This window comes from Epinephelus lanceolatus, chromosome 4 (genome assembly GCF_041903045.1).
Source record: "Epinephelus lanceolatus isolate andai-2023 chromosome 4, ASM4190304v1, whole genome shotgun sequence".
Classification (NCBI taxonomy): domain Eukaryota; kingdom Metazoa; phylum Chordata; class Actinopteri; order Perciformes; family Serranidae; genus Epinephelus; species Epinephelus lanceolatus.
This window is the reverse complement of record NC_135737.1, coordinates 38,034,365-38,056,381: the sequence shown is the minus strand read 5'-3', so window position 1 is coordinate 38,056,381 and position 22,017 is coordinate 38,034,365. Positions and strand designations below refer to the sequence as shown.

Sequence of the window (22,017 nt, the reverse complement as noted above, 5' to 3'; positions counted from 1 at the left end):
TTATGAGCTGGAGGATGATATGATAGTCAGTGATGTACAGTAAATAAATATTCAAGGAGCAGATGCTTCTCAGGTGCGTTCTGGCGAGACCTGAAACAAATTGACTTGACGGCGACAGTTCTTCAAATGCTTCGTCCTAGCTTTGTTTGGTGCCAGATTTCAGAGGTTCACCATGCAGGGATGCCAGGAGATATTTATTTAAAAGTGATTGACGCATATGTTTTAACAAATGATGTTTAAAACAAACCTCTGCCTGATGTAACACACATACAGGCGCAGATGGGGTTTTTTTTTTCCACAGATGACAACATCACAGGAAGATCAGCCATTGTCATTATCATCACACCCCTTCTGCTTGTGATGTTTTCCTGCCTCTTTCCTGCTATTTTTCCCAGTAAGACTTCTGGCGTTATGTCAGTGGAAAACAAGCAAACAAATAATCAAACTTAAATCAAATTTAGCTTCAATTTAAACAGGCTATTTGTACTGAAACATTAACCATTAAACAATGAGAGAATATAGATCTGGGTAATTCAAGTCATGATGAGTCTAAAATGACGCACCAGTTGTCTTATTGACTACATTGTTTAACTTCCTTTCTGACTTGATATTGAATTACTTCACCCACATGACTATGGAATATTACAGTATTACAGTGGATGTTTGACTGGAAAAGTTTAGTCACACCATACCCATTATTGACCACCACAAGCTCTTACACCTGTGCTGTGGCTGCATGTGAACCACAGCTGCATGTGAAGTCCAAAGACTACACACAGAGGAGAGCAGAATTTGGAGAGGATCACCGTGTGATTGAGGGAGGGACTAAAAGTGTGCATAATATTCCTTCCTCTGCGGGACTCGCTGCGAGGCAGGTACAGCATCTCTGCAGTCCACCGCTCAGCTGTCACACTCAGCTGCCCAGGCGCTTCCAGTTTAAAGGAAACTTCTCACACCGCAGTCGGTAAGTGCAAAGTTTTATTGTACCAAAAAATGAACTGTAAACCTAATATGATAAGAGGATGTGTGATATTATCGGTGCTCGGCGCTTCTTTGATGCATCAGGGTGAAAGTGTTGGCTTTAAAGTTTCTCTTTCTCCCGTCAGGAATTCTCATAAAGCGTGCAGCGCGCTTTTTTTTTTAATTGAGATGCGCTGCTTTCGACCTGTTTCATCTCTTGCTTATTTTTGCGACCTTGCATTCGCGCGTAAAACGTCCCAAAAAGCAAAGCAAAGTTGCACGTACATTTTAATCTCTTTTAAAAATGAACTTTACCCCAATATTGTTTCATGTTTCCTCACTTTGTGGGCTTGAAGCTGCCTTCAAGTGGAGCACTCCAAATATAAAATGTGTAAGCAGAATCTATTTATGTAGCAAAAAATGCACAGTTGATTGCTTTGCTCTTTTATGTTGCATTGATTTCTTGTTTTGTTTCCCCTCCACCAAATCAATGACATTTAAGTAAAAGCCTAAAGGTAGTGCATGCATTTGAATGACAGAACTGATTTGCACATTATTCACTTTGTGTATGGGGACTTTTTTTCCCCCTGAAACAAGAGCATCTGAATCGTTTTGAGCTGATGAACATCTGCAAGCATTGAGCAGTGGCACATCTCCCCTCAGTCTGTCAGCAGCTGCCACAAGCTAGATATGCCAAATTGCTTAACATATGAATGTGAGGAGGATGGGACATGCCACTGCCCATATACACCATTCCTCCTCTAATGTAATCCTTCAGCTCAGTTTCCAGTCTCTTTTGTTGATGCTGCTCCAAGTAAACAATGTTAAGTGATAAGCAAAGTGTGTAGGAGGGGAGGAAGGAGAGGAAGAGGAAGGAGAAGAGGAGGAGAAAGAGGAGGAGGAAGAGGTGAGGCAGATGAGAGGAGGAGGCAGGGATTCTTTTGCATAAGGAGAGGGGAGTGATACGGTGAGAGAGAGACGAGATGGAAATGTTGACAAGTCTCAGGATGGATGGATTTGCTTCAGCTCATTTTTCCCCTCATAAATATCAGCAGTTTTTGATTTAAAAGAAATACATCAAAACACTCCTGTAAGCCCGAAAACCTGAATCAGATAAAGATTGTCTTGGGTGACGTGTTTTTAAAAAGCCCCAAAGCACAGTTTTCCTTCTAAACTGTGGAGCTGATGTTGCAGGTTATTAAAACCCGGCTCAAATGTCTCACTCTCCCTCCCCTTTCTCTTTCTGACCCCTGTCTCTCTCCCCTCTTCTTTCTCTCCTCACTCATGCACCTACATGTCCACACACACACGCACAGCATATGCCACACACTTGCATGCAAAGTGTAAACAGCTTGTGATAGATAGGTGGGTCCACCCTGCCCCGTCTGTTTGTGTGTTGATCCCTTCAGCAGGCCCTGCTTCTCCTGTCCACAGCGTCAGTGATGAGTTACTACATGGATCCAGTTTCTTCCTACCCGGCCCTTCACCCCTGTGACCGTCTGGGCGCAATGGTAAGACCTCCCTCGTAAATTACCTCCGTGTTAGGGCTGCCTCAGCTACCTGCCACACAGCCGGCCAGCAGTGTGAGGGAATGAGTGTGTGTCTGTGTGTGTGTGTGTGTGTGTGTGTTAGCTGCACTGCAGGAATGTATGCAGGAGCATATGAGCAGTATGTGTGTGAGCAACTCTGGATTCCATCACCTCGCAGGAGCACGCTCTATCTGAACATTTTCCTGTTGAGTTTAGTCCACCAGAGTTGCACTGATAGTGCTTGTATCTGTACACGCTGTTCCGTATGATTTTGTCCGAAGTTAGGAAACAGAACTGTTGAACAAGACAATTTTCGTCAAGGCTGTGAAATCGCCCTTTTGAACTCCCCTGTGTTGCACAACCACCCCGCCTCAAAGATGCACTTCTCTTTAGCAAGTAATATTGTAAATATCATGACCTGTAGGCCTCCAACCTTGCCACTAACTGATCAAATTGGAGTCAGACCATCCCCACTGAATAACATTTCTCTCAGCTGACAGATCTTTGCAGCAGTCTGTTTGCAAGAACACCAAGGCTCTTAACGCTTTCCAAATGAGAGAGCTGAATACAGAGTCAGAGACAGTGGTAGTCGGGAACATTGGGATTCCTGTCAGATGAGCATTTGAAGGGTGAAGGCCAATGAGCGGCAAAATAAATGCCTCCATTTGTATGCAGAGCGCCAGCATATTAGGATAAGAGACTGAGGTTATATGCAAATGGCAACCCCACCCTGGCCTGATAGAGAACATAGAAGGATACAGCTCTCTGGGTCCTAATTGGCTCAGGTGCTGGGGCTTGCCTTTGAAATTGAGACTACTGTATACTGGGGCAGACTTGGTCAAAAGGTGAGCCCGGATCACCTCGGTAGCTCTATTCTCTTAAATTTACATGAATTATCAGCAAAAGGCAGCACGGCCTGGTGTGTTTTCTTGTCTGTGTTTACACTTTAGTGATTGCCAGTGTGTTAGGCTTCACAAAGACTGTGTGCAGAGAACGCTGGGAGAAAAATCAAGGCTCCCAAGCAGGCGGTAGCAATTAGGAAGAAAATGCCAGAAGCCACTTCACTACTAAGGTGATCTTTGTTTATAAGAAATTATACAACACAGTGTGAGGCTTCCCCACTGTAGTACAAGTAACATAAGCAACACATTTTTAGCAGAGCGCTCTTGGTTATGCATGTTTGGCATGACACACTGTCCACCCTCTGGTTTAGTTTTTTCTCTTAAAAATGTTCTAATATAAATACAAACAGCATCATAGCACTCCTCATAGGTGTGCAGTGCGAAGAGAGGCAGCAGGTGACTAAGACTGTGGTCATTATCGCTCCTTAGTTTGCTCACTCATTATCTCCTACAGTGACACTCGGTAGGTTACTTTAACGTAAGTAGGAGTAAATTATTATTTGACATTTATGAATCATCATCATATTGCGTCATCACTAAACTAAGCATGCAAATATACTGCACTACATGGTAAGTAGAGTGTGATTTTAGACACTACACTGGCCTTTTTTTATGGCAGATATTTAACTTTGTCATCGCAGAAAAAGCACAGGTGTCACTCATAAAACTAACGACAGAAAGCTCAGTTTCATAGTGAGTCTGAGCCGCTTCAGAGCCCTGATGTAATTATTATCATTAATCACACCTGTCCTTCTATTTTTTTTTTACCTGTACGCTAACTGTAGACACTGCACTTCCGTCTTAGAACCATTAGGGGGCATTAAAATAAACACGAGACAATGAATGAATACTCTAAATTCATGCAACGTGGCATGAGATCAGTGAGTCACAAACGTCAGAATTAAAAATGGTTTCATATTCCATTTTATGTTTCTTTTTTTATGCACACTCAATTCACAAATACTTTTGTGTGTGGTGTCACTTAAAGCCTCAGTGGCATTTAAGGCCATGCTGTTGTCTGTATTTTGCTTTTTTCACTGTCGCAGTCGAGGTTAGAAATGAACAAACAACAACAACAAGAAAAAGCATGCCGATAAAATAGAATAAATAAATGACACTATTTGCCCAAGATGAAGGTCAAAGTTTAATGTTAATATGATTCAAATATCTAGCTGATTTATACTGCAAATGCTTATTTATGGACAGTATTCATACTATTAGTTCAAATTGAAAAAAAACATTCAAGGCTCTTTAGGTTGTCGCTAACTGTCCCTGCTCATTTTTTCAAATTATAAGAACAGCCTCTGCATCAAAACTTACAGTTGAACTGATCAAATAGTGTTATGGTGTCACTGCTATCTCCGCTGTTATCTATGTCAGTCTCTCTGTCTAATCCATAAATCATCCGTGGGTCTCCCTCCATGCCTATCTAACTTTCCCCCCGTACTGACGGGATTGATAGGAGAAGGCAGCGTCCCACGCAGACCTCTAAAGAACCTCATAAACTGGCCTCCACGATCCTCTGGTCATGTTTGCCATCCATAAAGCTAGCCGGCTACTGATAAATGCTGCAGTGCTTAAAATGGGGCTGCTTATCAGATCAGCAGTCACTCTGTCAGCCAGTCTCTCAGTTACACATATGATGTATAGCATATGACAGTCTAACGTACCTCTTAGTGGAGGATACGTTGACGGGACTGACTGAAGCATTGCTTTCAGTGAGAATGAATTATTGCTCTTTAAATGACTTTTGTGAAATGATCAAATAAATGCAGATTACACAGTGGGTACACACATGAGGATAATACATCACTCTAGTTAGAAAAAGCACTTTACAACTAGTTAGACACACTCTTGTGAGAAACATGCCAATCCCCTGTTCACATCACTTTCACACAGAAAGGTCCAACAATATCTATTGAGTTTTTTTGTTTTTTTGCCACATAAAGGCTTTGATATGCTTAAAATGACCAAGGGGCTATCTTCCTCCCCACTATCTCTCATATCCTTATAGAATTTCATATCTCTCCTGGCTCCCCTGTCAAGTGCTGACTTTAGACTTCCCTTTTGGTGGACCTCTTACGTGAACGCTGCTCTGATAAGCGGGATAAATCAACACGGCAAAGATAAACGAAATGAGTCAAATTTAGCCACGAGGGTTATCTGTGCAGGAAAACAATGGGGGAAAAAAAAAGTTTTTCAGCTTAATCTTTGTACGTAAATAAATGTTTTTCTGTGTAAACAGATAAAACTTATTTGTGACGTGAAAACACATGCTGATTTGTTTTCAGAACAGTAAAAACTCAAGCAAGTTGCACTGGAACTGAGATTCAGCTTTATTCAAGCTATTTGAAGCATAGATTTTCCCAGCTTGAATTCAGGTCCGCATTCAAGTCTTTGTTTTGTCACTTTCACATCTATGAGGTGTGCAAAACTGCTCTTCAACAGCACTGTTACGCAGATAAAACCAAGCAAATAGAGGTAAATAAACTGTGTAATAATATACAGTATCTATTCATGCACCTCACTGCATTGTCGCTAAACCTTACTGTGTGTTTTTTGTCTCTAGAGGCATAGTGGCGGGGTGGCAGTGGGCCCTCAGACCCACCTCCCAGGTGTGGTTCACCCTCAGCAGCAGTACTACCCATCACAGCCTCTTTACATCCAGGACATACCCCTGCAGGAGGTGCCCAACGGACACGACTTGTGCCCTGCAGGTAAGAAATGGACACAGACAATCTGACCTTAAATATGGTGTGAGGTACTGGAAGACGAGGCAAAATGCACATTCATTCATAGTTAATAGTTACAGATATATCTATAAAGATTTTTAAGTGTTAATCTATAATAAAAGAACACACCTGGCTTCTTTTTTACTTGTACTGTACGTGCCTCAATAAATAATGGTTAAAAAATAGTCAGTAGTCCATTGTGAAAACACAGCTTAGAGCAAACAAAAGACTTTGTGTTAACTGGATTTTAAATGGGCAATCATTCACACTCTTGCATTCATGTCTGCAATGTTGACGCACACATCGAAACTTGCTCATTTCGTTTGCTAGAACAAACACACACACGTGGTGTCGACTTGGCCTGTTGCCCTGCTTCCACTGCGCAAGGGATGTTGAAGATGCTAACCCCGAGGGCAATGCCTTTACCAGATTCACCCCTCTATTCACTTTTTCTCTCTGTGTCATTCCCTCTTTTTTCCTGGAGACAAACAAATGCTCTGCATTCTTCTTCTTCCAATCCTCTCTTTCTATTTTTTCCTTTCTCTCTTTTTTTATATGGGTTTTATTTTAAACTGGAACATTCTTTCCAGAGCATTTGCCTGTGTTTGACTTTGGCCTCTTCTCGTCCTCAAAAGTGATTGATGCTGGCGGACTGGGACGCACGCCACGGGAGTAGGGTAGGGGTGCTGGGGGGCACAAGCTTTCTTCCGTCACCTCCCTGAGCTGGATGCAGGGGGCAAGACAGGGGGCCAAAGGGCGGCCATCTTTTTCCCAAGCCTCTGGTTTGGTCTCTGGAGAGGTGGAGGGGGCCTGGGTGTGCATATGTGTGTGTGTGTGTGTGTGTGTGTGTGTGTGTGTGTTTGTGTGTGTGTGTGAGGGAGTCAGGATTTGATGGGATTTGCTGATGTTTGTTGCCAGAGACACACTCCTTTGGAGCCTTCACTTCATTGCTCCCAGCGCTAAACCGTTGACATAAACATTGCTGAGTGGAAAAAAATGACCGAGCCTTGACCTTTTTTTTTCTCATCCTCCTCCTAAGTCCTACACTATGCAGACCACAGGTCTAAGAGCATTCTCGCCACCTGGAGATGTTCTTAGAGTCATTTAGCCCTTGTTGGTAGTGTCTTAAAGAGCCTCTGAGGTTTTTGTGCAACCAGTATATGGCATTATGAGTCTGTGCTAATTTTAAAAGCAGCCAAATAACCTCTGACACAGTCTCCACACCCTGCACACCCTGCAGCCGTTGCTTTGACTCATATCTGTCAAACTGAAAACACGGCTTCCCCTTGAATATATTGCACTTGCAATTTCAGAACGCTCATTCAATTTGTATATAATTAGGAATGGAGGCACAAACTATTTCAACTTCCCCCTGCTGTTTAAGTGATTTGGCACCTCGGAGATTTCTACTTTGAAGTCACATGTGCGCACCAGTCATTTTTCTAACCACTGAGGTTGTACCAGTTTTTAATTATAATTATTTGCTCATTAATTAAAAGTGAACAAGTGTTTTATTTAACCAACCAGGAAGCATGTATTTCAATCAACTGAAGATTTGTTGGCATGTAATGGAATATAATGACTTGTAGGGCACCCTTTTTAAGTTTACTCTGTTTGATTTAGGTGTGTAAAGGTAAAACTGTCATCAGCAGCAGTGCATTCATGAAAACAAATATGTGTAAATACAAACTGATCGTACTCTTTCCCTTAAAGCTGCCATAACTGATTTTTTTGGCCACCTGGGGGCAGTGGAAACCAGTTATGAACACAACATTGACATGTGATCGCCTTGATACTGCCTTAATACTAATCGATACTGTAAACTTCTTAGCAAACAGTTTCTCATTTACACATCCAGTAGTTTCTCTTTTGAAGTTGTGTTTCAACTTCAAAAGACTTGTGTACATCATGGATGTATAAAGAGAACTGGATACAGAGCTCAGGGCAGGTCCCCATTTATGTCTATGAAAGTTGCTCAGTGGGGCATGGAAAAACGTCCGTAGACTGTCGCGAGCTGAGTGGCTGCAGTCCACTACATAAATTGGCTTCAAAGCCTGATGCACCTCCTGGGGGCGTGGTGTGAGTCAAATATTCACCCTGTTTTAGCTTTGTTTTTGGTCTCCACCAACTCCTGGGGAAAATATCTGTGTCTTTGGCTGCTAAATGCTCAGCTGTGCTCACCAGCTAGTTTCTAAAGGAGTCTACCTGCTGTTTACTGCTGAATGGGTAGTATACAGTAGGCTTTTAGTGCGTTTTCACTGACAACAGCTATCTGCTGTGAGCAAAAATGTCACTATGAGAGCAGTGAGAATGAACCTAAACAGTAAAGTTGTGGGCCAGAAAGCTAAATCAGGATCTTAAAATCAGCTATAAAGCTTTGTAAATTGGAGGGGAGCTGCAGATTAGATTCAGGTGGTAAGTCTTCCTTGTTATTGAGAACAACCTCCCCTCCCCAAAATATAAACGTGAAAGTAGGAGGGACAACATTAAAAGCATTTCCATCTTCAATTGATAAATTGATGTAAAAAAAGGCAAAAAATGGTCCACAAAAACTCACCAGAGTGCAGGAAAGTGAATTTTTGAAGCTCAAAATTTCCAGGGGGATGAGCCCCAATCCTCCAGTTTCATTTGTCTCCTCTCTCCCAATGTTGAAATGAAATCTTCGCCCTTCCATTACTTACATATAGATGCTTATTATAGCCACTCTTAGTTTTCAGTGAAAGTAGACCGAAATTAAAATTCTAACAAGATTTGTCAGCCATTTCAACATCATATATTAGCGCAATATTTAAAAGGTGATAACCACATAATTAGAAAACCAGTTACTTTGTTAAGTACCACAAGTCAGTTAGCTGACAACATTCCCAGCTATTTCACAAGCTAAAATCCACTTTCATCTGTATATATGTTGATATAGTTTATTTAACTTTTATAGTGAATATGTTACATTGGATTTTACAACTCAAGTCACTTCTTGGAGAATGGATTGGGTGTTGTTAAAATGAAATGTGTTAGTGTGAGAAAGAAAGAGAACAGAGCAGATGTGAGGCGGGGATGTTGGATGTTACGGGACCATCGCATGTTTGGCCCAGAGCCCAATGTCACACACACTGCTTCCTGACAACAGCCATGCCATGGTGATGTTTACACTAAACCAGCTCTACTCTTCACTATCCAACACTCACACCACAGGGTCTGCTGTAAACTCCCATCATTGTGGAAATTCACTATTTGTGTGTGTGTGTGTGTGTGTGTGTGTGTGTGGGAAAAAAAGGAGTGACTGTGCGATCTCATTGAAATCCGGGCGCAGATATCACACACATGCATACGCACTCCACCAACATCCTGCAGTGATGCACACTCCACATATTCATTCATTAAATTCACACCCTGCACTCTGGTGTGTATTGTATTACAGCATCCTCTCATTCAGTAAAGCAGGCACATACGCACGCACAAACACAACACAGATACACACACATACACACGCTCTCACACACTCACACACATCCACTCCCAGCACTCATGAGTTCACTGTACATTTAAACATGCCCTCCCATTTAGTACACGCAGACACAGCTGTGATCTGGCACTCAGGGACCATTGGCCTGTGTTTTATTTGATGTGATTTGACAGCTGGACATTTGGAAGAGGAGGGGAACGGGGTGGAAAGCAAAGGAGAGTGGGCGGAATACAGTTTGAGGAGAGAAGACGGATAAGGAGAGGGATAAGTCACAGGACTGGGACTGGGGTTGGTGGGAGAGGAGGAGACAAGGGGTGGGGAGAAAGATCTGGAGCCTTGAGGGGGGGAGTCGTGGGGTTTTGCCTCTGATGAGGGGCACGTCCTCACGGGCGCAGGCCCATTTTTTATTTCTAAAAGTAAACAGGCAGCCTGCGGGGGTCTGGGGGGTTATGGGAAAGGAGGAAACAGTGATGCTAATCAGGCCGGCGCACACTTCCCCCTCCAACAATAAAACAAAACAAGAGTGGAAACACGGAAAAGCGACAGACAACTGTGGAGGAATGGGCTACACCACCGCCATGGTCCTAGATTTAAACTGCAAAGTGTGATGATAGTTCTGAGGCAAGAGGTGTTAGTCAATAAACAGCGGAAAGAGGTAATCTGTTACAACTACACCGTACATTTGTGGGTTTTGAAGTATTTTTAGAAATCTGAACTATTTGGGTTTCCACATCAGGCTTCTGAGAAGTGGTTGCATTGTGCATTGAAATCGGGCATTTACAGTAGAGTCACTCTGGAATTTCTAACTCATAACTCAAAGTGCTGCTTTGCTGAACTAAAAAAAGAAACAATCTCAGTGAATGATATCTGGTGAATATACTTATCCTTTTGATGAGCCATTTATTTGAGTGTTTTTTGAAATAAATGCATTTGACCTTAAGAAATGTCTGGATATTTTCCCTCACTATAAGCTACTGGCTATGTGCCCTGCTTGAAGATACACCTCTTACTCTCTCGTTAGCTTTTTTAAAGATTTTCAAAGACGCTCTGTTTTAAACTATCAGCCAAATACCCGACTGTTAAACTTCCCTTTCCCGGAGTTCTACGAGTTTTATTTCTAGGAAATATTATTGTGGTAAGTTCCTCTCAATAGTGTGGTGACTAATTACAAACCACTTCAGTTGGAGAACATGCAGTTCTGAAACGCCTGCAATCACTGATGGCTGATGATGCAACAGATGCCAGCTCATCAGGAAAGGTGGCGCTTTAATGAATCCTAAGAGAGACCTCCTATTGTTTAATGTTTATATCATGAACTTAGCAATATTCACACACTGTTAACTACAATGAGTGTACACCGGTAATGGTAAGAGTGAATACCTCTTGCTGTGTCTCGTAATGTGCGTTCATAGTAGAACTGAGTCCATCCTAACATAGGTAAAGGAAAATCCTTCTCTATTATCACTTAATATAAAGAACATTTATTCAACAATTAACAAACTACAACAACCAGCAGCTGTATTATCACAGCCAGATCACCATCGTTCCTACTTATTATAATGTATAAATATTATTTGTTCAACGAGAGATGAATTTAAAACCACAGACTGGCATATTTTTGCCTCAGCTTCAGGCACTAGTGGAGCTTTATCTGAGAGCATGGTGGTAACAGAGAGGAGGGAGGGCGAGACGAGAAGAGGGAGGTCTGGGAGGCAGAGAGACTCGGAGGGGGGTGGGGATAATTGAATTATCTGCACAATGGAGTGATGGGGGGCACGTGGTGCTGCTAATGGAGGAAGAGATGTCCTTTTTAGCGAAGCTAATTGTTCAGAAAAGAGCTGAGCCTTTGTTCAGGGAGGCCCTGCTACTTTCCCAGTGCACTTACATGCACACAATTTAGCAGAGCGCACACACGTAGACACATGCACTCGCTGACACACTCGCACACACGCGGTCTCAGAAGACACTTCGGAATGCGAGGCGCAAGAGAAAGATGCACACAAGTACAGTACACATGCATGAGCACACACACAGGGATACACCACTTCTGTCCCAGCTAACCCTCTGATCTCAGCAGGAGTGCATCCAGCCTGTGGCACCTCAGACAGCATTCACCGCAGATAGAGCTGAGACTGAGCTGCTAGACAGAGGCCACAAGGACCCCACTGTTTTACTGTCTGCTCTGTGTGTATGTGTGTGTGTGTGTGTGTGTGTGTGTGTGTCCATCACCCCTCTGTGTGTGCGCTTAAGTGTCTGTAAATGAGTGACTGATTGATTACACGCTTAATGCCGTCTATTCACACAACATACCAAACCTGTCAGGCCACATCCATTGTCTGAAACATTTTATACGTAGTCAAGTCATTATTTCAGATTTTATGTTTGTAAAAGTGAAAGAAAAGTATAGTGTTGAAATCTAAATACTCTTGTGCTCCTGCTGTGAGGGCACCGACATCAAAGACAAATATCACTTGACAGCTGTATGGATTGCTCTAAATCGAATAACCTTTCAGTTAACTCTGAGAAAAGTAGCAGGTGCAACGGTTACATTGAGGGATTATAGACGGGCAGACAACACAGATGTGCCAGCGAGACACAGACAGCGAGCAGGAGAGGGGAGGCTGCTTTAGCTAGGGGTGCTATGCTGCAATGCAAAATGAGTGAAGCCAGCTAACTGTCAAAACCATGGCAACAGCATTTACCACGTGAAGAGAAGAGACACTGAAGGCAAAACTTGTTTGATCTGGGACATATCTCCTCGAGAGTACTGGTACACACGCTGTGTGGTTGTTTTATGAGTGCAAGACAATTAACAATCTCTTTGTCTAAATAGGAAATTACGTAGTTTGTTTCAACAATAGTTGTTTTGTTGCGTTTGTATTGTGCAAAACTTTGACACAAGCAGTTCCACAGTTGATATGGAGATCTTGATTAAGATTAACTGAATGTTTAGCATTTCTTTCTGTTTTTTCTAATGGAAACCATTTTCCTCATGTCAGTGTCCTGTTCATGAAAATGTGTTTGTCTTCAAGGTCATTGCACACCAGGCTGTGTAAGGGTAATAGAAATGGTCATTGCTCTGAGAGACAGATCAGTAACACAGTGTTCTAAGATACAAGAACAGAAATATTCACGTTTCCTAGAAACAACTGCCCTCTTACAAGTACAATTTTACTTTTATAGTTCAGTTTTTATCATAAAATGAATTAGTAAAAATAAATAAATGTTTTATTATAGTACTAAAAATATTGGATACAAAGAAGTAAAGACCGGCAGAAGAAAACCCCAAACTGAAATGGGCAAAGTGACGCCAGCCCAGATATTAGTCAGCAACACCATTAAACCCCTAATGGCTGCCCTCAGGCACCAGCGACCCGGGCTGTCCTTTTAAGAACAGATACGAGGGACTTCATTAACAGAAAACAAAGAGATCCAGTCAAAGAGAGACTGACTGAGTGACTGAGATGAAGTGAGAGGTACTGTTCCCCCTTCCATTCTTCTCCTCCATCACCCCCCTCTACTCTGCCCCTGGTGAGGCAACTCCTCTCACCGCAGAACCCACCAGCACTCTTCCCAGACGAGGCTCCTATCAGGCCAATGAAACCTGATCCGAGGCTGCTAATGGAGCCGGCGAAGTACCACCGGTTGAAAAATCCATGTGTGATCAATATCCCTGGCTCCCCAGCCTCCATACATGCATGCGTACAGTACATGCAAAAGTATTGTATCGATGTGCATAGTAGGTTGCGCCATATGACTCACTCTAACAAGATTGCTCATGATGTGGTTGGATGTATGGGAAAAGAGGGCTAATGCTTTAGAGAAAAACCATTTACATTGTTTCATTGATGAACAAAAGACCTTACCATCCCTTCAGTACTTCTTGCCGGAGCTCAATTTTCTTGCATTTGTTTAAAAGCAGCAGGTTCCAGAGGAACTAGTGTGAGAATCACGTTTATAATTTGTTATTACTCTCTCCGTTGCCATGGGAGGTGTTCCCTAATGGCAGTGGTTTGCTCCGAGTGGAGCCTTACTGTGGGTAAAAAGCCCAATCTTTCTCTTGTCTTTGTTCTTTTCCAGTGGCAGAACAAATTCTTGATTCAATTTCCAGTCAGGCATGGCCATTGTTCCTGATTATTGTAGATAAGAAAGTACAAAAGTATAAAAAAAAACAATGCAAACTGAAAAATAGAACGGACAGTTTGTCCTGTTCAAATTGAATTTTCATCGAGGGTCTTTGTGACAGCAGACACACTTTGATTGATTTTGTATCCGCACAACTAAACTATTTTTAAACCATATACTCTATACCTATAGTTTCCATGTAATTTTGTACCTATTTGTGAAGACACACTGATACCTGATGCAACTGTGTAAAGAAAGAAAAAGACATGTTGCTTTTTATTGATCAGTACGAGGTGAACAGGAAATACTCTGAGGTGTTTATGAGGGTGAGTTACAAGTTATGAGGGAGCCTGGTCCTGCAGAATATAGGACACAGACAGGCTGGACTCTCCTTTTAGCTCCCTTTTAGTGAACAGTTCTGCACACATACACTACAGCTAAACTGTATGTAGCTGTTTTAAGATCTAAAGACAGCCTTGAAAGAAAGATACATTTGTTTCTTAGCTTAATGAATCAATATACTGCTCCTAAAATGGTCACCATGCTGTTTTTGTCCCATGTAGTTATGCTTGTAACATTTCAGTACAGTTCATTGAGTGTTATATAATTTAATGGTATTTTAAAAACCTGTTTAATTTTTCTCATGAATTTATTATTTTGGGAAGTGATATGGTTGAGCATTAGGCTACTACAGCTCTTTATCAGGCTTCTCAGCAGCTCTCACAGCTCCAGAGGGTTTCTCATCCCAGTAAAACGGGAGTAATTTGCGGGAACATGAAGACTCCTAACTGCGTCTGATGACGTGAAGGGGTCTTGGTAGGTTCTCACAGAGACACGGGGGAGGTGGTAGTAGTGTGTGCGTGCGTGTGTGAGTGTGTGTGAGTGTGTGTGTTAGGGGCATTGTAATTGAATTGTGAATCAACTGGCAAGTCAGCCCCAAACACCGCCCCCTTCAGCTGTCGTCGCACTCCAGCTCTTGCAATGCAACGCCCATAGCCAGAGATAGAGAGGAAGAAGTGAGTGAGTGTGTGAGCGAGTAAGAAAGAACGAGGAAAAGAGGGAGTGTGTGTACATGTACCGAAGAGGGAGATAGGGAAAGAGAAAAGATAAGTTAGGAGTGAGAGAAACTGAATCTCATTTCAGTGTGAGGGCAGAGGTAATAAATAATAATTTACCGGCGCGCCAAAGGAAGAGAAGATTTTCCCGTATATTGTGTTTTTTTGGAGCTGTTAGAATAAAAGAGGGGACGCGGCGTTTTTAAGACACGCTGATCTGATGATCATGACGGCAGCTGTCGATATGAAACCGACGTTAACAATCATAAAGGCTGAAAAGATGGACGGTGAGTAATACAACTCTTCTGTGAGCGCTTGACAGTTAACACGAGACTAACATTACTCCTGAATGTTTCCTTGTAACGCAACCGGCTGCTGGCAGATTACGTTGATGTTGATAGTGAGAATTCTCGGTAATAAGATGCGCTCAGAGGGACACAACGTCCTGAACGTATTTCAGTGTGAAGACGCTGCTGGTTGCTCAATATTGGACAACACGCAACACTTGAGAACATTGCAATCACGCCAGAGGCTACAGTCTATACAACCGGTGTGTGTTTCGTATTTTTGTTGAATGAATCACACCGGCGTGCCTTCATAATTAACATATGATGATGTGTGTGTGTGAAACAAGGGGACAATATGGAAAAGTTATTTTTTATATATTTGTAGACACATCACAAAAGTAGACAGGAAGAATAAATTGTCACACAACATATATGTATATAATGTTTTCCAGTGGCATACTTTCACAAAGTCAGCTTTGTTTTGACATGTACCCTTACACACTTGGGTGAGTTAAGTTTGGTCATATTCTGCTCAGGAGGTGTGTTGCTCAATTGACTATCTGTACATGCTTTGTAGTTTTGATTTCTTCCTGCTTTGATCTCACTGGGGATCTTTCTCCATCTCTCCCTCTCTCCCATCTAAACACCCATCTCTAACCCTATATTCAATGCCATAATGGGAGAGCCAGGGCACTCTGCCCAGCCGGCATGGGAGACAGGCAGTAGTGCCTAATCACTGCCCTCCCCACCAACCCCACTGTCTCCTCTCTACCTCCCCCTCCCCTCCCCTCCTTCTGTACCCCCCCCCCCCCCCCTTCTGCGGTGGTTGAAACTGACTTTCCAGAGGGAAGGAGAGGCAGGCTGAGGTGATGAATCTGCAGTGCTGAGGCTTGCCTCTCTGACCCCGCTGCCTGGAAGACTTGGCTTGCTCCAGGGGTAGTCCAGGGCACGTACAGGGAAGCCCACAACTGTGAGCTGTGTTTGGGTTTAAACGTTTGTGTGGTTTCACTTCTTCTTCTTTTTTTTTTTTTTGCTTTTGCACAGAGTGGTGTTACACATGGTGGCATGTTTGGGTGATTTGCATTTAGCAGCTTTTCACATTAACAAATCCCCTGTGCTTTTGCAGCTCAGGTGGCATTGAGCCTGTTCTTAGAGCAGCAAGCAGCACTGGTGCATCATGGAAATTTAATACTAATTGCATGTGTTGACCCACTAAGGGGCTGTGACTCACCACATTAACCACCTTCCCCTCGCTGTCAGTACCTGCAGAGCGTAGATTCCCTCATACACATCTCACAAACTCACAAGAAAAGTGCTGACAGCTGCAGTTAAGTTGCCAAAGCGTAGCGCTATCTTGCAAAACCGTTTCGCAATGCTCGCTCCCGCTTACCCTTACTTGGGTGCACTTGGGTCAGGCTGAGACTGCCAAGGAGCAGCTCACAACTTCATACAAACACATCTTTTCTCCACCTCGCTCTCTCTCACGCACACACAGACACGCTGTTCTGTTCACTCCTTGTTATTACCATGCCTACGAGATAAGAGTACTACCACTGTCCAAGGCTGCTCCTGATCTTAACAAGACACAACAGTGATGTTCAGCGTTGCAAGCATGTAAAGGCCCACGACAGACTCTTTGCTTACAGACACAAGTGCTACATACAAAGCCAGAATGCATTTATTGATTTGTTGGATTTGAGAAAGCAGCAGCTGTCCCAATGGGCATGGCTGCTCGGCTTTTCACAAGCAAGCTCAGAGCTATTGCATCGTGGTAACAACAGTCTTTTTTTTTTTTTTTCTTTCTCCAGACACCTGCAACCACATAATGTACATACATACATACCCCACTAACCAGCTTAAGTGGCTTCTACCCACCTTGCTATATTGTTTGTTTTCCTTTGCAATGGAAGTGCTGCCGGTCTCAGCTTACCCAAGGCCTGTCCTCCATCTCTCTCCCTCCAGTGGAGATAATTCCTTTTAAACTCACACTGTGCCAGGGTCAGAGGTGCACCCAAACAAGACATCTAAAGTTCCACAAAGCTTTTATTCCTCTGTTCAGTAATAGTAGTCAATTCCTGACACAGCATACTTACTTCTATGTAACCCAGACTATGATAGCTTATTATTGAAGACGTCATGTAGCCATAACAAGACTGTCAGTTCCACAGAAACGAGTTCTGAAAGATAGTGAGGGCATTGCTCAACCGGGAAGGTGTTTGATTGTGAAATACATACATGAAAGTCCAAGTGCTCTTGTGTAGCTTAAGTTCTTTTTGAGTGTCAAGGTATACTCATGTAACATTGCTCTGAGGTTACCCAAGTAGTACTCAAGATTTAATATTCCTGAGAGTTGTCAATCATTTACAATAGAAAGATTTGTCCGCTTTGGACTTGAGTGAGTCGTCCCCCTTTTGCTTTCTCTCACTGTTCATCAGGCCTGAAGTGTCAGGGTTCACTGACTGACAGGCATGTTTGTGAGCATGCCCTGCTGGGTGGCATGCATAGAGGCATAGTGGGAGCTTGAGTGGGAGGCTCACTTTTTATCTGATCAAAAACTCTGCTGTTTGTTATAACTGGCGTGCCTGGTGCTTCTTTTAAGAGCCCTTATAAGGCATCTCCTTTCAGCGCCCGCTACATGCACTATGCATACAGGCCATGCCACACGGATGACTCTTCAAAGCTTCACTGATTTTTTTATTTTTTTCCAAGGTGCCTCCCATGTTGGTAGGGTGTGGAGAGGGGCAGCATTTGTCAGAACAGAGGGTGTTACATAAGCCTAAGGTTTTTGCTTCGGTGTGTTTGTGTCAGCACTCCTTCAGTAGCGCAGTGTAATATATGCCAATGTTTGAGTGTGCGTGGCTGCCTGGCAGCTGTGCAAACACTGTTTGGGTGATCCAGGCTTCTCTTGATGTGGTCTGTCAATGAATCGGGCCAAACAGAGCAGACCGGTCCGTTTTTTCATCTGATGTGTGCCGTGTCAAACTGAGGACGATATGGTTAGCAGGATCAAAATTTGATTAGTAAGTCCAGTGTTCTCTTCAACACCCAAATGTCATTAGTTAGTGTTTGACCAGGCCATGTCTGTGCCTAGAAGGTAACTGATACCAGCTTGCTCAATGGGTGTCCCTGTGCTGGTCAGAGATGTCATCAGACTGGGCGGATACCTATGAAGTAGCTGTGAGTTTCCACAATGACCTTGTTTTTCTTTCTTTCCCGCGTTTCTCAGTGATGCCACTTTGTTACATCCAGTTACCCCCCCTCCTTCTGTTCGGTCGGCATTTCATTCATTGCTCCTTCATTCAGCCTGTCATCTGCTGTGTTGCCCATATAAACATAAAACCATTATACTGTGTGGGTCCTATCTCGACGCTTCCCTGGTGACTACACGCCTTAATCTTTGCTTATAAAGCTTAGTCATAAAGCAAGGCGTGTTAGCACCAGATACAGCATTCTGCTAAATAGTAAGCATATGGTGTATGTGTGTGTAAGAGAGAGGGGGTGGGTGTTTGAGGGATGGAAGAAGAAAGGCCTTCCAAGGTGTGGCCGATATGATGGTTGAGAATAGTCCTTGTTAAGCTAAACAAGATTTAGAGATCAGAATGATTGGAGCACTTCTCCTCGCGATCAGTCTTCAACAGCTTCTCGTTTTACTTGCATTCCACAAAAAGCCAACAACCAAAACAAAGGAAAATATGTTCCTTGGCTGGGGAAGTAAGGCATTAGCAAGCTTTTTTCGTAACAGACAACTCTTTTTCAATCATCTACCCGCCCACTCGCACAATTCCTCCTCAAGTGTTCCTCCCCCTCCTTTCCCTTTCTTCCTCTGTTTCCAGTGTCTTTCTGTTAGCCACATGGGTTTCTCTCACGACACCTTGATGTGGTGTGTAGTGAGTTCCTGGGGAGTGCACTTTGTACCATCACCAGTCATTCCTTGCTTGTAATCCCTGAGTCATGGCAATAGACGCCTGCTGCACCACACGCCACTGGCTGTCCGACTGTGCGTCTGCTTGGCTCGCTTACTGGTTTCTGCCACCACAGGCCTACATTACCAGTCTGGCTGTGAACCCGAATTGGCCTGAAGCTGCCTCAAAATGGTTCCACAACCTCCCACGCATCTCAACATTGTCCTGAATGCTTTAGAACTTTTTTTGTCCTCTTGCTCTGTTGCTGTTTCTGTTTTATGGTTCCACATTTAGGAGCTGTGTTTCCTATAATGGGATGGAAACTGAGCTGGTTTAGAAACACGCCTGCTTTGAGAATCAGTCTACTGTCCTGAAAGGCAGCAGGTTTTTTTTTCACCACGGATGTTCAGCTGTCCTCAACGAGGCCATGTCACTCATTTTGTTCAGTGTATGTTCCAGATTTTCTTCCCTTGTTTTCTGTTTTGTCTGCGTTTGCTGCACACCACCTGTTTTTGGAGTCAGCATGCGTTGCGTGCTGCTTTTGTAATCAGGTGAACAAATGGGGCACAGCCGCAGACTTTGTGTGTATCAGACCTACAGCATCAGACCTGTATTGATTGATTGGCCTGCCAAAGCAAAGGAAGATAAAACAGGGTGTGTTTGCGTGGGTGGCTGGCTTTGCTGTGTAGGTGCGACTCAGTGGCGCTCATGATGAGCTGGGCCTCAGTGACGCAGTCAAATGGGAGGCACATGTGTTCTGGCAGCCATGGAGGAGGTCGAGGAATGGGACTCTGTGTAAGTTTTTAGACTGCCTCTGGAGTTTAACTATGAGAGTAGAAGCAGCTGGATTCCATTGTCTGCCTAGCCTGAGCTCCCTCGTATCTACATGTTTTACACACTGAAGTGAGTTGCCCTTTCTGACAACATCTGCTGTAGGCCCACATATTCAGAACATAATGAGAACTTGACTTTGGCAGCAGTCGGTTTCAGAAATGCCATTGTGTTGGTGGAAAATGATCTTTTGGCTTCACAGAAATGCTCATTAGAGGTGCTCTGTTTGTTGCCCATAACATCTTTGTTCTACACATAGTTACAGAATAGCTATGACAAATTTTGAGTCACTGAGCAGGAATTTTACAAGATATGGTCACTGCTTTCATCATGACCAGTCACATTGTCAGTTGAAGCAGCACGATATCCCCTGAAGTCCAGTCATTCTTTGATGGAGTGAGTCACGGTCTGTCTGTGCGTGCTTATGTTTGTGTGAGTGTGTGCCTGAGTGAAAGAAAGAGAAACTGAGAGAGGCAGATAAAGAACACAAGGTGATCATGAGTTTACACATCTGCGATGATATGCGCATGCATTTGAAATCACTTCCATCTCCTATTGCAAAACACTGAGTTGTAACTTTCCAGTTATCAAACCGCAGTTAACATTTTTTTAAGCAGCCAAGTCAGCCAAAGCTGAGGTGCTTCACAGCGTCATGAAAAACAACACCCATATCTTAAAAAAAGATAAAGAAGGAGGAGATGTTGCCAAATGTTTGATGTTTTATGCTTCTATTAGCTATGGAGCCTACGCTGAGCCTAAAATAGAAGGATAATTCATCATCTTGAGCTGAAACCATTTTGCCACTCAGACCACAAGTCATTTTTGGTCGCATTAGAGGAAAACAAGAAAGCTGTGAGAAGCACATTAGCGATTGTAAAACAGAGGTGGAATGTGAGGCACGCAACATGAAAACACTGCGGTCTGGGGGGAATTTATTTATCAAGTATCCATCTGTTGCCCATAGCTTGCCTTCAAACAAGCAACAAGCGCTTATATATGTTTGATTATATAATCAAATCCAGCCACTACAAGACCTCCATGTGTATGCGTTGCACAAAAGAACGGTTGAATGGCGAACAATTCCATCGGTGTGTGTGCGTGAATGTGTGGCTGTGCCACATAATTCACACTTAGATCAGGAACCTGGTTGTGGAATGTATCAGTTTGGACTAAAAATGGGGGAAGGCATAATGTTTTGTGGAAAAAATGCAACACAGAGAGTAAACTGTTTGTCAGATATGTCGTGTGTTTGGTTTAACGCCTAAACAGTTCCCCCAGAGCATCCCCTGTGTGTTTACAACAGGGACGGAGCCTGGGAGGCAGCTAGCCTGGATACAGCTAAGCTAGCACCACCTGCACTCTCCAATGCTGTGCTTGCCTGTCAGTTCCCTTTTCTCGCCACCATGCCTAACACTGGTGGATAAAACAAAACAGTCAAATCCTTTTGGACTAAGTAGTACTTTCATTATAAATATTTAACATGTATGGAGGTCATGGAAAACCTGCAAGTTGTGTGAGATTTGTCAGATTGCTTCTGTTTGTGTAGTGCTTTAGTGCATGCTGGGTTTTTCCCCCAATATTATCCTCAAAGTAATAGAGAACTTGAAAGTTGTGCAATGGGCTGTTGTAAGAAATACATTACTGTTGCTCAACCATTAATACTTGAAGCATACCCAAAAAAACAGGCCTTTTCTCACTGTTAAAGATCACAGAGCAACAAGGCTTGTAGGCAGTTAAATAAGCAACATGGAGCCAAATCCTGCTGAAAGCGCCTCGTCTCTGTTTCCCTCGTTCTTCTCGAAAGGAGAGAATTTCCATCAAGCTTTTAGCAAAAATATGTTTAGCGTCTGTTGGCGATGGCGCGTATCATTTCAAACTCGGAGGTAATGTCATATCAAGCACTGAGACTTTGGCATAAACAGTAGAGTTAATGCACTTTTACATCACAAGCTAATATGATTTCAGAGATGGAGGGAGTGGAGGAAAGAAAGACGGCAAGGCAGCTATGGGGTATTAGTCTCACTTATTGTCTGCTTCAGTAGCCAGTATGTCTGTGGTGGTGATGATCCTGGACAACTCTAGCTTCATGGCCAAAGACAGATGTCAGCAGTAGTGGCCTCGTCCCGTACAGCTGCTTTACACCACCACAGGCTTGTGCTTCAGGAGGGCAGCCAGAAGCCAGTGGTGGAGACCTAAGAATAAAACTAGTGTTTCAGCACTGTTGTCTGTGA

General features: G+C 43.2%; 1 protein-coding gene across 4 annotated transcripts in view; it reads left to right on the top strand.

The window, feature by feature from the left end:
• Positions 1–839: 839 nt before the first annotated feature.
• ets1 (v-ets avian erythroblastosis virus E26 oncogene homolog 1) overlaps positions 840–22,017 on the top strand; it is a 38,442-nt gene continuing 17,264 nt past the window's right edge. The window contains exons 1-3 of one of the 4 annotated variants that reach the window (XM_033631731.2): positions 840–964; positions 2,370–2,471; positions 5,961–6,108. In XM_033631731.2, the coding sequence (XP_033487622.1) occupies positions 2,403–2,471; positions 5,961–6,108 (217 nt within the window). In that variant the 5' untranslated portion in view covers positions 840–964; positions 2,370–2,402. Of the gene's footprint in view, positions 965–2,369; positions 2,472–5,960; positions 6,109–14,700; positions 15,054–22,017 lie in introns of those variants that run through there. The other 3 variants (XM_033631728.2, XM_033631729.2, XM_033631733.2) reach the window with 3 other exon arrangements.